The sequence below is a fragment of the Myodes glareolus genome, chromosome 22 (assembly GCF_982192425.1).
Source record: "Myodes glareolus chromosome 22, mMyoGla1.1, whole genome shotgun sequence".
Lineage (NCBI taxonomy): Eukaryota > Metazoa > Chordata > Mammalia > Rodentia > Cricetidae > Myodes > Myodes glareolus.
The window spans coordinates 37135276-37149248 of NC_142047.1; the positions used below are offsets into that span (position 1 = coordinate 37135276).

Here is a 13973-nt window from a genome sequence, read left to right on the forward strand (position 1 = left end):
TGGACTTGCTTTTGGTTAAATGACATCAAGTTCTTAGACCCCTACCACCCGCCCCCCTTAATGGGACATCCATCATTATTGGTGACTCTTAGTTGGTCACCCAAGCATGAGAATGGAGAGCCAAGGCAGGCAAGGAGAGCCTTCCATCTGGGCCACCAAAATGTGTCCAGATCAACAAGTCAAAGGGACAGGTCATAAAGAAAATATGTGGGACTAGAGGTGTGGCAAGCCATGAAAGCAAAGACAGAGTTTGATCGCCAGCACCCACATCAAAATCCTGGCACCTTCCTGTAATCCCAGTGTGGGGAGGGAGAGGCACACACAAACATATGGATGGAAGGTCGCTGGATCTTTATTTGAAAACAGCAAAACCAAACTGTCATATTCTCATATGATCTGGAAGTTTGCTCCTACACACTTTTCAATGAAGAGTCATTCAGTCATACCATATTTTTACTGTAATTTATTTACCTTTTCTCTCAAGATATGGTTTCTCTGTGTAACAGTCCTGGCTATCCCAGAACTCCTTGTAGACCAGGCTGGCCTCAAACTCACAGAGATCCACCTGTCTCTGACTCCCGAATGCTGGGATTAAAAGAGTGTGCCACCATGCCTGGTTTATTCACTCATTTTTATTTTTTTTTAGGATTATGTATACAGTGTTTTGGCATGTCTGCCTTCATGCCAGAAGAGGGCACCAAATCTCATTATAGAAGGCCAGTGCTCTTAACCTGAGTCATCTCTCCAGCCCTTACTCATTTTTAAATGATTTTTTTAAAATCCAAAATTAATATAACTTGGTCAACATAAAATCTTAAGTACTGGCACCTTTTTTTCTCTTTTCAGATTGCCAGAAATAAATTTCCCGGGATGAAGAAATTCTCTGTATTTCTCTTTTTTGGTTTTTCGAGATAGGGTTTCTTTCTAGCTTTGGAGCCTGTCCTGGAACTTGCTCTGTAGACCAGGCTGGCCCTGAACTCAGAGATCCGCCTGTCTCTGCCTCCCGAGTGCTGGGGCATGTGCCCCCACCACATAGCATGTATTTCTTTTCTTAATGTTAAAAGACAGAATCAACTATCTTCAAAAATAAAAATCCAAGGGGCTGGAGAGATGGCTTAGCAGTTAAGAGCACTGGCTGCTCTTTCAGAGGACCCAGAAACCCATAGGGTGGCTAACGACTGTAACTCCAGGTTCAGGCCTCCATAGGCACTGTATGCACACAGTGCACAGACAATACATACAGGTAAAACACCCATACATGCAAGTTATTAAACACAAAAATCCAGTTGTGGTTTCCATTTATAATTCTAATGCACAATGAGAAAGCTGGGCTTGTGATTTGGAATCAAAGTTCAAATGATCATCTTTCAGTTATATAAAATGTTTGTTTGCAGACAGGGTCTCACTGTAGACCAGACTGGTCTCCAGCTCAGATCACCTGCTTCTGCCTCCCATGGGATTAAAGGCATGGAACATCGCAGCTGGAAAAACCCCTAACTTTGTAAATGCTCAGTGAAGTCAAACATTTCAGTGGTTTGAATAAGAATGGCCCCGTAGGTTCACAGGTCTGAATATTGGTCTCAGTTGGTGGAACTATATGGTAAAGTTGAGGTGTGTCCCTGGAGGTGAGCTCTAAGCTATGCTCCCTCGTGCCTGCCTGCTCCCACCCCCACCCCCCTCAATGGCCATGGGACTCTAACCATGGAACTGTGAGCCTCAAATACCTTTGAAAGCTGCCATGGTCATGATGTTTTGTCATTGCAATAAAAAAGTAAATACTCTTATAAAGTGCTTGAACACCAAAAGGTAGGGTGACAGCTAAGGCTAAGCCAGGTCCCAAAGGCAGTGTCATATGGGGAGAAAGCAGAAATACTTCCTTTAAAAGACACAGCAAGAACACAACTCTAAAGTGGATTACGCACATGGAAACTAAAAAAAGCAATGAAACACAGCTCTTGACGATTCTTTTTTTTAAGTCTCTGAAATGTAACATTTGTAAGCTACACAGGCACCCTACCCATTATTTTTGTAGGACAATTCATAAAGCATGAAGAGGAAGACAAACATACAAAAATAGTTTTCTGGGGTACACAGTATTTTGGAGCCAGACATGCACTGGTATGTAAACATCTCAGGGAGAAAGAACAAGAGCATGGCAGATGAGGACATTGCCTGCCCAGCACAACTCTATTCTGTAGTGGGTACCAAGTCAGTTCACACCTGCCTCTTCCACTCTCTAGATCTCAATCATTCCACACCTTTGCATATTTATATAAATAATGCTCTAGGAACATCTTCAAACCCAGAACCAAGTTAAAACACCTACAATCCTGCTTTTTCTTTAAAGACCAGGCAGCTCATTAACCATGGCCACAACCACTTGTATGAGCTGGCTGCAGAGGAAACAGGCTACACGCTACTTGAAGGTCCACCACATGTTTCTTTTGGATGCACAGTGGCTGGAAAGGTTCTGTGGTGCATATGTGATGGTGAGTATGGAAAATCTTGTTTACTGTGATGCAATTTCATAGAGGAGAATTTCAAATCCCCAGCAGCTATTAAACAGATTTAAAACAATTTGTTTTGTGGCATATCCTTAAATACAAATTTCTAAGGTACTCTCTATATAAGCTTTATTTTTCCTCCTAGAATATTCAAGTCATTCAAAATTTTAAAAAGATCACTGTGGACTGAGGATGTAGATCAGTGGTGAAAAAAAAAAACTTGCCTAGCACAGGCAAGACCCTAGGTCTGATTCCCAGCAGCACAGAAATCGAGAAAGCTCATTAGAGCTGGGTGTATCTTCACAATGGATCTGGAGATACATGTATGAAATACATACATATGGATACTAATTTTCAATATAATATTCTTATGGTATCCTTTCCTCTTAAATTTTTTTGAGTTAGCTTGCATCTCAATACAATTCCCAAGTTCCTTCAGTATTCTTCTTCATCAAGGTTTCTCCCCCGGTGAAGGTTTGATGGCTGTCCACGGTATAACCTGACTGTAGCCGCAGGACCTAGCCTGTGTGGACCCTCTGATGGACGCTGAGTCGAGACTTTCTGCTGAAGGCCTTCCCACATTCAGTACATTCGTAGGGTTTTTCTCCCGTGTGGATTCTCAAATGCAGCCTAAGAGTTGACCTCTGGCTAAAGGTTTTGCCGCATTCAGTACACTCGTAGGGCTTCTCCCCGGTGTGAGTTCTCATGTGGATGATGAGCTGCGAGTTCTGGATAAACGACTTTCCGCACTCGCTGCACTCATAGCGTTTCTCCCCCGTGTGAATCTTCTGATGTATGATGAGGTTTGATTTCTTAAAGAAGGTTTTCGCACACTCGTTGCACTCATAGGGTCGCTCTCCTGTGTGAATTCTCTGGTGTGTGGTGAGTTCAAACTTCTGAGCAAATGTCTTTCCACATTCGCTGCACTCATACGGCTTCTTCTCCATATGTGCTCTCTGGTGCACAATAAGGTTTGACTGATGGGTAAACGCTTTTCCGCACTCAGGACACTCAAAGGGTTTCTCTCCGGTATGAATTCTCTGATGTTTGATGAGGTTTGCCTTATGGGAGAAGGTTTTCTTGCACACGTTACATTCATAGGGTTTTTCTCCCGTGTGTATCCTCTTGTGGCTAATGAGGAGCGACTTGAAGGAGAAGGCCTTGTCGCAGTAGTTGCAGACAAAAGGCTGAACCAAGCTCTTCATTTTCTGATGCTTGAAGACGACTTCTTTATGGCTGAGCGCCTTCCCGTGCCCGCTGTATCCTGAGAACTCCACTCCGGCACGGGGCCTTTCTTGCTTCAGGTACAGAAGTGACTTCCCAAACCCACTGCGCTCCTCGCCCCTCCTCCTCACACAGCTTCCGCTGCTGAGTAAGTCGGAATCGCATTTCAAAGTCTTTTCATATAACTCGTACTTATAGGGAACTTGCGTTAACGAAACAAAGTCTGTGTTCAGATTTAATGTCTTTCCAAAAAGACTTCCTCTTTCTTCAATTGGTGGTTGGTTCTTGAGGGTTATAAGTGGCTTCATCTGTTCATCTGGGTCCCTGGGGTTCTCCACCTGGTCATCGGCCCTCCACACTTCTAGGACAAAACACAGTGAAAGGGATTTTGTTTGTTTTTCAAGACAGAGTTTCTCTGTATAGCTTGGAGCCTGTCCTGGAACTAGCTCTCATAAACCAGGCTGGCCTAGAATTCAGAGATCTGCCTGCCTCTGCCTCCCAAGTGCTGGGATTAAAGTGTGCGCCACCACTGCCGGCTGAAAGGGACTTTCTTAAGCCTTCTCTGTTAAGAATGTGAAGTCCCCACAAGGGCTCCCATCACAGAGCTAACTCTGGGTTCAGACCCAGTCTTTCAGCATTAAAAAAAAAATCCCCAACACAACCATTTTTCATCTCTTAAGCTTTGAAAGGGAAATAAATATATATGTTGGAGGGGTGGTATTTCCTGATGACAAAATGGCCTTTAAGTGAGTAGAAAACGCCGGGCAGTGGTGTCACTGTCTCTGATCCCAGCACTCGGATGGCAGAGGCAGGTGGATCTCTGAGTCTGAGGCCAGCCTGGTCTACAAAGTGAGTTCCAGGATAGCCAGGACTATGGATAGAAACTCAAAACAAAAAGGTGGGTAGAAAAAAAAAAAAAGGTCAAAGCTGGATGTTGTGGCTCATGTCCATAATCCTAACACCCAGGACGGTGAGTTGAGAAGACCAGCCTGAGTCCAAGGCTAGTCTGGACCACACAGAAAGAGTCCGTCTCAACAGTATCTCCTCCGCTCCATGATCACAAACAAAAATAAAAGTTGGCATAAAATGCCATGGTAAAGATAGTAATTTGTGATAAGGATTTCATAGCATCCTCGAGGACAATGGACAGTCAGCCTGGAGACCAAGAAAATCCGCAGATGGTGCAGAGACCCATCAGATGGGGGGCAGAGTCAGCGACTGGCGCTTCAGCCCCAGATGACAGTGACACCAGTCCTGGTCTCTGCTCACCGCTGCTGGTTTTCACCCTTCAAGACTGGGCCTCATTACGTAGTTCAGGCTTGCCTAGGATTTGTGGCACTCTTTATTACAGGCATGGGCAGCAACAACTGGCCCCAAAATAACTCCCCCCCCCAGTATGTGTGGGTATTTTGCTTGTATGTATGGCTGTGCACCATGTGTGTGCTTAGTACCCATGGAGGTTAGGAAGGTGTCAGATTCCCTGGAAGTGAAGTTATAGATGGTAATCAAACCCAGATGTGGCTAATATTCCACTCCATTCCAAGGATGGAACAGGGAGGCTACCACCCAGCATTTCTGTGGGCTCTGGGGATTCACTTGTAAAATCTCCCCAACCCTAAAAATAACTTTTTCTTTTTTTTTTTTTTTTGGCTTTTCAAGACAGGGTTTCCTCGTTTAACAGTCCTAGCTGTCCTGGAACTAGCTCTTGTAGACCAGGCTGGCCTTGAACTCACAGGTGCTAGGATTAAAGGCATGCACCACCACAGCCTGGCCTAAATTTTTTTTTTTAAAGATTTATTACATACAGTATTCTGCCTGCATGTATGCCTCAGGCCAGAAGAGGGCACCAGATCTCATTACATATGGTTGTGAGCCACCATGTGGTTGCTGGGAATTGAACTCAGGACCTCTGGAAGAGCAGCCAGTGTTCTTAACCTCTGAGCCATCTCTCCAGCCTCCTAAAATTTTTTTTAATTGAACTAGACAATAGTTCAGAGGTTAAGAATACTGACTATTCTTCCAGAGGACCCATGTTTAAATCCCAGCACCCACATGGTGGCTTAACCATCTGACTCCAGTCCCAGGAGATTCCATGGCTCTCTTCTATCTAGCCTCTGAGGGCACCAGGCACACACATGGTACACAGACATATGGGCAGACAAAAACAGCCATACATAAAATATTTTTTAAGAAGATATGTATACGGGTGTTTTACTTGCATGCTATGTTTGCAGTGCCCACAGAGGTCAGAAGAGATCTCATGCTACAGAAGGCCATCAGACTCCACACAAATGCTAGGGATAATCACATACTGGGTGGAAGGACAGCCCACACTCCCAATCACTGAAGTACCTCTGCAGCCCACCACTACCCCTCTTTTGAAGATAGTATTTCCTTATGTAGCCCTGGCTAGTCTGGAACTCTCCGTGTAAACCAGGCTGGCCTTGAACTCAGATTTACCTGCCTCTGCCTCCTCAGTGTTGGGATTAAAAGTGTGCCAAACTGTTCCTAATTTCTACTTTTATTTTTATGTGGTATGTGTGAGTATACATGCATGCATTACCATGGCATGTGAGTGGAGGTCAAAGGACAACCACCTCCAACTGGTTCCCTCCCTCCACCAATCTAGGTTCTAGGAATCAAACACAGGACATCAGGCTTGGCAAGGAAGCAAGCACCTTCACCTCCTGAGTCATCTGACTGGTCCTAGAAGAATTTCTTTAAATGTCTGTATGTGGGGTCTGCATACAGGTGTGTACAGGTACAAGTGCCACTAGAGCCAGAGCTTCAGATTCCCCCCCCAGAGCTGGTGTTTCAGGTAGTTATTAGCTCTCCAGCCCCACAAGGTAACTCTAAAGTGAGCATTTCTCACAGCCTGCAGATATAATCACTCTGCAAGTCTCTGAAGACACCTCTCAGGTAGACAGCAAGATCCTGGGGTTAACTGGGCATGGTGGCGCACACCTTTAATCCCAGCACATGGGAGGCAGAGGCAGGCAGATCTCTGTGAATGTGAGACCACTGATCTACAAATTGAGTTCCAGGACAACTAGTGCTGTTACACAGGGAAACCCTGTCTTGAATAACTCAAAAAACAAAAACAAAAAACCCCTATCTCAGGCCACACACCTTTGCCCAGAACTGGGGTGGGGTGGGAGGGGCTAGAGGTAGGTAATCTCTGAGTTCAAGACCAGCCAAGGTCACATAAGTGAAAACCTGTCTTAAGAAAAAAAATCTCAAAGGTGCTCAAACTGTTCAAAAGCTGCGACATCATTTCTCCTAGCTTTTTATTTTTCTACTCAGAGCCCCCGTGGGTGAGTTCTGAACTGACCATTCTAACTATAGCTCCTGTCCCCAGGTGAAAGATTTGTTTCCCAGGCCGGCCTTACCCACTGACAGCAAGTTGCTGTAGTTCTCCAGCATCACATCCATGTACAGAATCCTCTGAGAGGGGTCCAGCTGCTCCCACTCCTCCTGGGTGAAGTCCACAGTTACATCAGTGAATGAAACCGATCCCTGAAATGACAGGTGATTCGCTTTGGGAGACAGAGAAGGATATATGAATTTACTCCTGCCACGTTGTAAGAGTTCACCACGACTGTGCTGCTGGCCGGGGCTGTGTCACAGCTCGAAACACTTTGCTCAGGACAGGTGCAGTGGTGCACACCTGCAACCTCAGCATTTGGGGGGTAGAGGCAGGTAGATCTTAGTTTCAAGCCAGCCAGGGCTACATAGTGAGAAACGGTCTCAATAAAAGCTAGAAAGAGGCAAATCCACAATGGTGCAGAGGTCTGCATCAAACAACGAGGGAAATAAAGACCTTTCAAAAATACAAGGTCTGAAAAGTATTTCTTACCCTTTCTCAAGACACCATTAAGAAATGCACTGCAGGCAGGGGCACATCTTCAAACCCAGCATCAGGAGGTGGAGCACAGGCAGGCTGATCTGAGTTTGAGGCCATCCTGGGCTGTGTAATTTTCTAGGACTGCCTGGACCTGACACAGCCATCACATAGCATCTCCTAATGCTGAGACCCTTTAATACAGTTCCTCAGGCTATGGTGACCCTGATCATAAAATTATTTTATTGTTACTAATATGAAATCATAATGCAAATATCCAATGCTACCCCAAGAGGGTCCCAGCCCACATGTTGAGAACCACTTCCATAGAGATCCTGTCTCAGAAAAAGAAAAGCACCAAAAAAACCCAGTAATTCAAACTAGAGAACAGCAGTAGTTCTCTAGTGACAGCAGACAGCTTCTAGTACAGACCAGAACTAACTCAGAAGTAGACATTGAGGGCTAGCATCAGGATACCTGTGCCACTGTTCCAGACTTTAGTTAAGTGAGGGCAGACTGCCTACATGCAGAGTCTTACATGCACTTGCTCTGGTTTGTCTTGAACATGTACTAAGGACATCTCTCCCTCTCCTACACCATGTTGCCTTGGATCAGGTGTGCCTTGGATCTGCACATTTAAAAGCACAAATCTGGGAGCTGGAGAGATGGCTCAGTGGTTAAGAGCATTGCCTGCTCTTCCAAAGGTCCTGAGTTCAATTCCCAGCAACCACATGGTGGCTCACAACCATCTATAATGAGATCTGGTGCCCTCTTCTGGCCTTCAGGCATACACACGGACAGAATTATCTATACATAATAAATAAATAAATATTAAAAAAAATCTGTGCTTTTAAAAACTAATTCCTGAGAGCCGGCAGTCAAGCAGTAAACAAAGCGGAAAACACTGAGCATTCTGCTAGATGCACCAGCAGTGCTGAGGCCAGTGCTTTCTTATGTTTCTCGTGACCTTGCCAAGGGCTTCCCCAAATGAGGGAGGCTGCTGTGAACTTTTAGGAAAGCTACAGCTAGAATAAGATGAGGGGTCTTCTAGTTAACTTGATGGACACGGCTTAGCTAAGCACTGCTCACAGTAGCACTGCCCTTTACTGCCCCCAGCAATGCCAGAGTTGGCTCTTCTTGCTCGACGTTAGCCAATGTAATCTGAACACAAAGAGATAGAGATGGTTTCTTGGGTAAAGGCACTTACTCAAGCCTGAAGATCTGAGTTCTCCCCAGAAGGTGGAGAAACTGACCTTGTAAGTTGTCCTCTAACCCCCATGTGTACACTATACCACAATCCACCAACCCCCACCCTATCCACACAAAAGTGTGATTAAATTTAAAAATGTAATTAAAAATTTTTAAATATACCTGCTAGAGGGGTTCAGCTGAGACGGCACCACAGGAGCAGACAGTGCATTCCTTAACCCAGGTGTGCACACTCACACTACACATTTCTTAGCCCAGGTGTGCACTCACACTACACTTTCTCTCCTGGGCTGGGGACACCTGGGATCAGGTCATCTAAACCAGGGTTCTTGCTATGAACTGAGGAGTCTTGCAGTAATTAGACAGACTACTTTCATTTCACAAGTGATTCATCAGAGCCAGGGGCTTTTGGTGAAGTTTTAAACCACAATGCAAGGCTTTTTGGGATTATTGCTTTGTGAATAAAGTGGCTGTTTTCTGCTATAGATTTTTCACTGTAGCTGACTCCCTTTCTGTTACAAATTTGGGATTTATCTCCCAGAGTTCAGCACTATTTGAGCTACTGTGTGAAGACTGTCACACAGTCAAGAAACCTGCTTTGCACTACCAGGTCTCTGCTCCTCTCTGTAAACACAGATCTGCCTTCCTGCAATTATCTTTATTGACAGGCATTTGGTCAGTGTTTAAGGTTTAGGCAAAAGCATTCCGTTCAAGGCATTCCCAGATATCCAAGGACATAGAATTACTACTTAGAGCTAATAATTCATAACCGCTCACATAGATATAAGAAATAAGCATGCCTTGGTTTTACCTCACTTATAGATAAGAAAAGCAATGACCTAAAACTAACCTTGCATTAAAAGATTCCTAACTCCTCACCTCACCTTCACCTCCGCTTACTGATGACTTTAGTTCAGGAGATTTACTGCCTGTGTCTTACTCGCAGGAAACATAATTAACAATCTACCACAGCCTAGAGGCAGACAAATCTTCACTGGCGGCTCTGACAAGCATCAAGCTTAAGAGCTTGCTAACATTGATGTTTACTAACATTTGACAAAAATGCTAAAGGACCAAGGGCCACAAACTTCCCTTGTCTGTTTATGTGAGCTGCCTGGCTGCCTCTGCCTGCAAGGTTTTGTGGTCCTTATAAGCTGGGTAAGAACAAAGAGAGGTGACAGAAGCTGGAACATAAGAGCAATAGCATCCCAGAAATTAGTAGAGATAGGAAAATGAAGAAAAATAGAGCAGAGAACTGAAATTGAAATTAGGATTGAGACAGACTTAGAGCTAAGAAATTATAGACAAGTCAGGAGAATTAGAATAAAGTACAAAGGAGAGAGAATAATATAAAGAGACAGGGATAGAAAGAATGTGTTGTAAGTAGATTTCTTAACCCTCAGATTTTAGTTCCTTTCACTTATTGTGGAGTTTTGTTTTGTTTTGTTTTGGTTTTTTTTTTTTTTGAACCCTGAGAGGGATCCTTAGAAGCTGGACTTTTAAGGTTCCCATTAGGTTCTCAACCTGTGAGTAATGATCCCTTTGGAGTCCAAGGGCCCTTTTACAGGGTTGTTGCCTAAGACTATCAGAAAACAGATATTTACATTACAATTCATAACAGTAGCAAAAACTTCGGCTAAGAAGTGGCAATGAGGGCTGGAGAGATGGCTCAGCAGTTAAGGGCACTGACTGCTCTTCCAGAGGACCTGAGTTCAATTCCCAGCAACCACATTACATGATGGCTCACAGCCATCTGTAATGAGATCTGGTGCCCTCTTCTGGCCCGCAGGCATACATGCAGGCAGAACACCGTATACATAATAAATAAACCTTTAAAAAAAAAGTGGCAATGAAGATTTATGATTGGGGTCATCACAACATAAGGAACTGTGCTGAAGGGTCGAATTATCAGGAGATTGAGAACCACTACTCTAAATACAAAGGGAAATTTGAGGGTTGACTATGCTACATGACACCCTTTCTTCCACTCCCTCAAAACAGAAGGGGACCCCTTACCCCAGAATGGCAAGGATGGATGGAGTTGTTTCACTGAATTTGGAGCTAGGCTTCCAGAAAGCCCCAGCAATCCTTTCTCTGCTAGAGACACTTGTGGGGCAGAGCCCACTACGATCCAAATTCAGGTCCTCCTGCTTGTGCAAGGAGGGCTCATCCACTGAGCCCCCTTTCTGTCCCAAAGCTAACTCATTATCCTTTCTACTTAATTTTCTATAAACATAACACCCCAGAAGCGAAATGAAACACCAAGTGAGCAATAAGCAGTGGACTCACCTGGGACCCCATCATTTTCTGTGGTTGGCAAAGGCACTGAAGCACAAAGGCACAACTGGAAGAAAAAAGGAAGCTTGTTATTAAGGATCTGACCTGCCTGGTAACCAGAATGTTCTGTTTAGAGAGCACTATACACCACATGGAAAGTACCACACCCTTCAGAAAAAGCATGCTGGCAATGTTGTTCAGCTAAACACAATTAAGACACATACACAATAGGGCAAGAATAAGAATCCCACCATCAAGAGACAAAAAAGCCTCAATCCCCGAGGCTATCAGATAAGGAATTTAAAGCAATTGTGATTGCAGCGCACAACGCCTGTCTGTGCTCTACGCGCTACCATCCAGTTCGCAAGATTCGGGCAAGGGGCTGGAGGTTGAAACACAGAGAGACAGACACGGACCTCTAGTCACTGGTAAGAAGCCCCTTATTCAATAGCACCATGGAGGCTTATATACCCAACAGTCAGGTGGGCCAACAGGTGAAAACCTCATCCTCTGATCCTCAAGGCCAAGGTAACACGTGCTCGTGAAGCAGAGCTGGTAAATAACTTTGATACAACTCAAATCAGAAGCAAAGTAAAGATCTCTAGCAGGCAAGAGCAGCTGGAGGCCAGGACTCCAAATGGCCCCAACATCTCCTCCCCTAATTTTTTTATAAACAGAAGACCCTCCTGTCTTAGGTCATCTGAGAAGAGTAAACCCTTACCCGTCTTTGGGAGGCTCCTTCCCTGTCTTAGGCAGGCCCTCTTCTGTAGAAGTTGCCCGTCTATGGAGGAGTCTTCATTGTTGGTGCAGTATTTGCAACCAAACCCTACCGGCCAACAGGGTCAGAAGGACTTCTAAGTGACCATATGCTGCATTCTCATGGATTGACTGATCTTACACAGAATTCAGAGACGAATGCCTATGACAACAGGTGTTAAGATTGCCAGCAAGAGGGTCCCCAATCACCACTGGACCCAGCCTCCCATTTGGACTATGGTATTCTACCAACCCTTTGGTTAACAGGGGCACACAGGTATCGACAATCTGGTGTGCTAATTGTAACATTCCAAGGGCTATTCAAGTAACCATTGAGCTGTTTCACTACATAAGAGGCATTGCAATATTAACAAGTGTCACACAAACGGAATGATAAGTGTGAGCAAGACATTTGTTGTACAAGCCATAACTCCACCTGCTCCTACAATAGGGCAGTCTGTTGATTTAAATTTAATGTGGACATTAAGGGCATTCTGAGTCTGGAGAGTTGATTTGTCTCGCCAGTTTAGCCACGGTATCCGACACCAACGATGTTTGTGCCATTGCCAGTCCTGCGACCATGGCTGCAGCAGCAGACACCACGATGACAGCAACCACAGCTGTCACTCCAGAATCTCGTTTCTCTCCATACAGGGTCATCTCAGTCTGCTCAGCCTTTTCGGTAATTGGCAGTGGTATGATGGCTGGTACCCGAACCAACAAGGCAGCACTGGAGTGGTCATCCCAGCAGTCACTCAGGGCCACTGAAAGAACAACCAAGAATATCTTTTCCCCGAAAGGTGCTATTCCATACTTCAAAAAGGAAAAAGAGGGGGCTGGTGAGATGGCTCAGTGGTTAAGAGCACTGACTGCTCCTCCAGAGGACCCGGGTTCAATTCCCAGCACCCACATGGCAGCTCACAACTGCCTGTAGCTCCAGATTCAAGAGAATCTGACATCATTATACCAATGTGCATGAAATAAAGTTAAAGTTTTAAAAAACAAAAAAAAGGAAAAAGCTAAAACATAAACACGGGATTTAATAGTGCCTGTGCTCACAGAGAAATATTCCCAAAAACGGGCGGGGGGGACTTGTGTAGGATTCCTTAAAGTAATATTCATAGCCCCAAAAATGTAACAAAGCATAAAGCATTCACAAAAGAAAAGGTTTGATTAATAGAAGCCTGCTCTATCGCCATATTGCTTAAAGCAGTTCCAGCTGTACAGCTTGAGGAATAGAAAGATGAATACAAAGAACTAGCTTGGCTCACTGGTCAATACAAGGGGGTTCCTTACCAGGCTTCACACGGTGCTTTCCGCTTGATTGAGACTCACCAGGAGACTCATCAAGAGAATGACAGGTGTCATTCTCAGGCTCATCACAGGATCCTTTCCCATCATTTTCCACAGCCTGAACATATCGCTCTGGTACCCAAATGGGCTTATCCATTAAGCCAATTGTGTATTGGGAGAGAGAATATACTTCCCCCTATTTATTTTTGTGAAATACTGTTTTTAAACCATATGTATTCTCCTGTAACATGTTTAATATTATTTACACAAAAAGTTTGAAATTTTCCACTAGCATATACAGGACCATTATCTGTTCTTGTAGGGAATCAACACTAATTGTGCTATCCGCCCACCTTGAGGAATGACCACCACTTCCTGTTGAACAGACGTCATAACCTTAATCTCTTGATAGTCTACATCTACTATCCCAGGATGGATCTGGATCCCCTTTAAAAGGGTACTGCTTCTGCCTAATATTAATCCCATGGTACGTGGCGGTAAGAGCCCATATACTCCTGTAGGGAGTGCTTGCACTCCCATTTGTGGAGTTAAGACTGCTCTGGCAGAGGCACATAGGTCCAATCCTGCGTTCCCTGGTGTGGCTCCAACAAGGTCTGCAATGAGAGCTCTGTGGAAGGAACTGGGTATGGCCACTGGCCGGGTACCCCGGGTACCGTCCCTGCAATCCCGTGGTCATTGCTCCATACACTGAGGTTTTGGGGTCCTGGAGCAGGGCCCTCTGCCAGTTTCTCTGCTGTTGACTAATGGTAGGTGGCAGGGGTTTCCCATCTATCTCTGTTTTGGAGAGGCAATCATTAGCCCAGTGTGCTCCCCTTCTGCATCTAGGGCACAAGCCAGGTTTCCTCCTT

General features: G+C 44.8%; 1 protein-coding gene across 8 annotated transcripts in view; it reads right to left on the minus strand.

The window, feature by feature from the left end:
- Positions 1-330: 330 nt before the first annotated feature.
- The window catches only part of Zfp1 (ZFP1 zinc finger protein), a 33120-nt gene continuing 19477 nt past the window's right edge, over positions 331-13973 (minus strand). For 2 of the 8 annotated variants that reach the window (XM_048437222.3, XM_087900336.1), the window contains exons 2-4: positions 11068-11122; positions 7118-7202; positions 331-4089 (exon numbers count right to left, since the gene is read on the minus strand). In XM_048437222.3, coding sequence (XP_048293179.2) covers positions 3023-4089; positions 7118-7202; positions 11068-11082 — 1167 coding nt within the window. In that variant the 5' untranslated portion in view covers positions 11083-11122 and the 3' untranslated portion in view covers positions 331-3022. Of the gene's footprint in view, positions 4090-7117; positions 7245-11067; positions 11123-11776; positions 11975-13973 lie in introns of all 8 variants that reach the window. The other 6 variants (XM_048437217.3, XM_087900334.1, XM_087900338.1 and 3 more) reach the window with 5 other exon arrangements.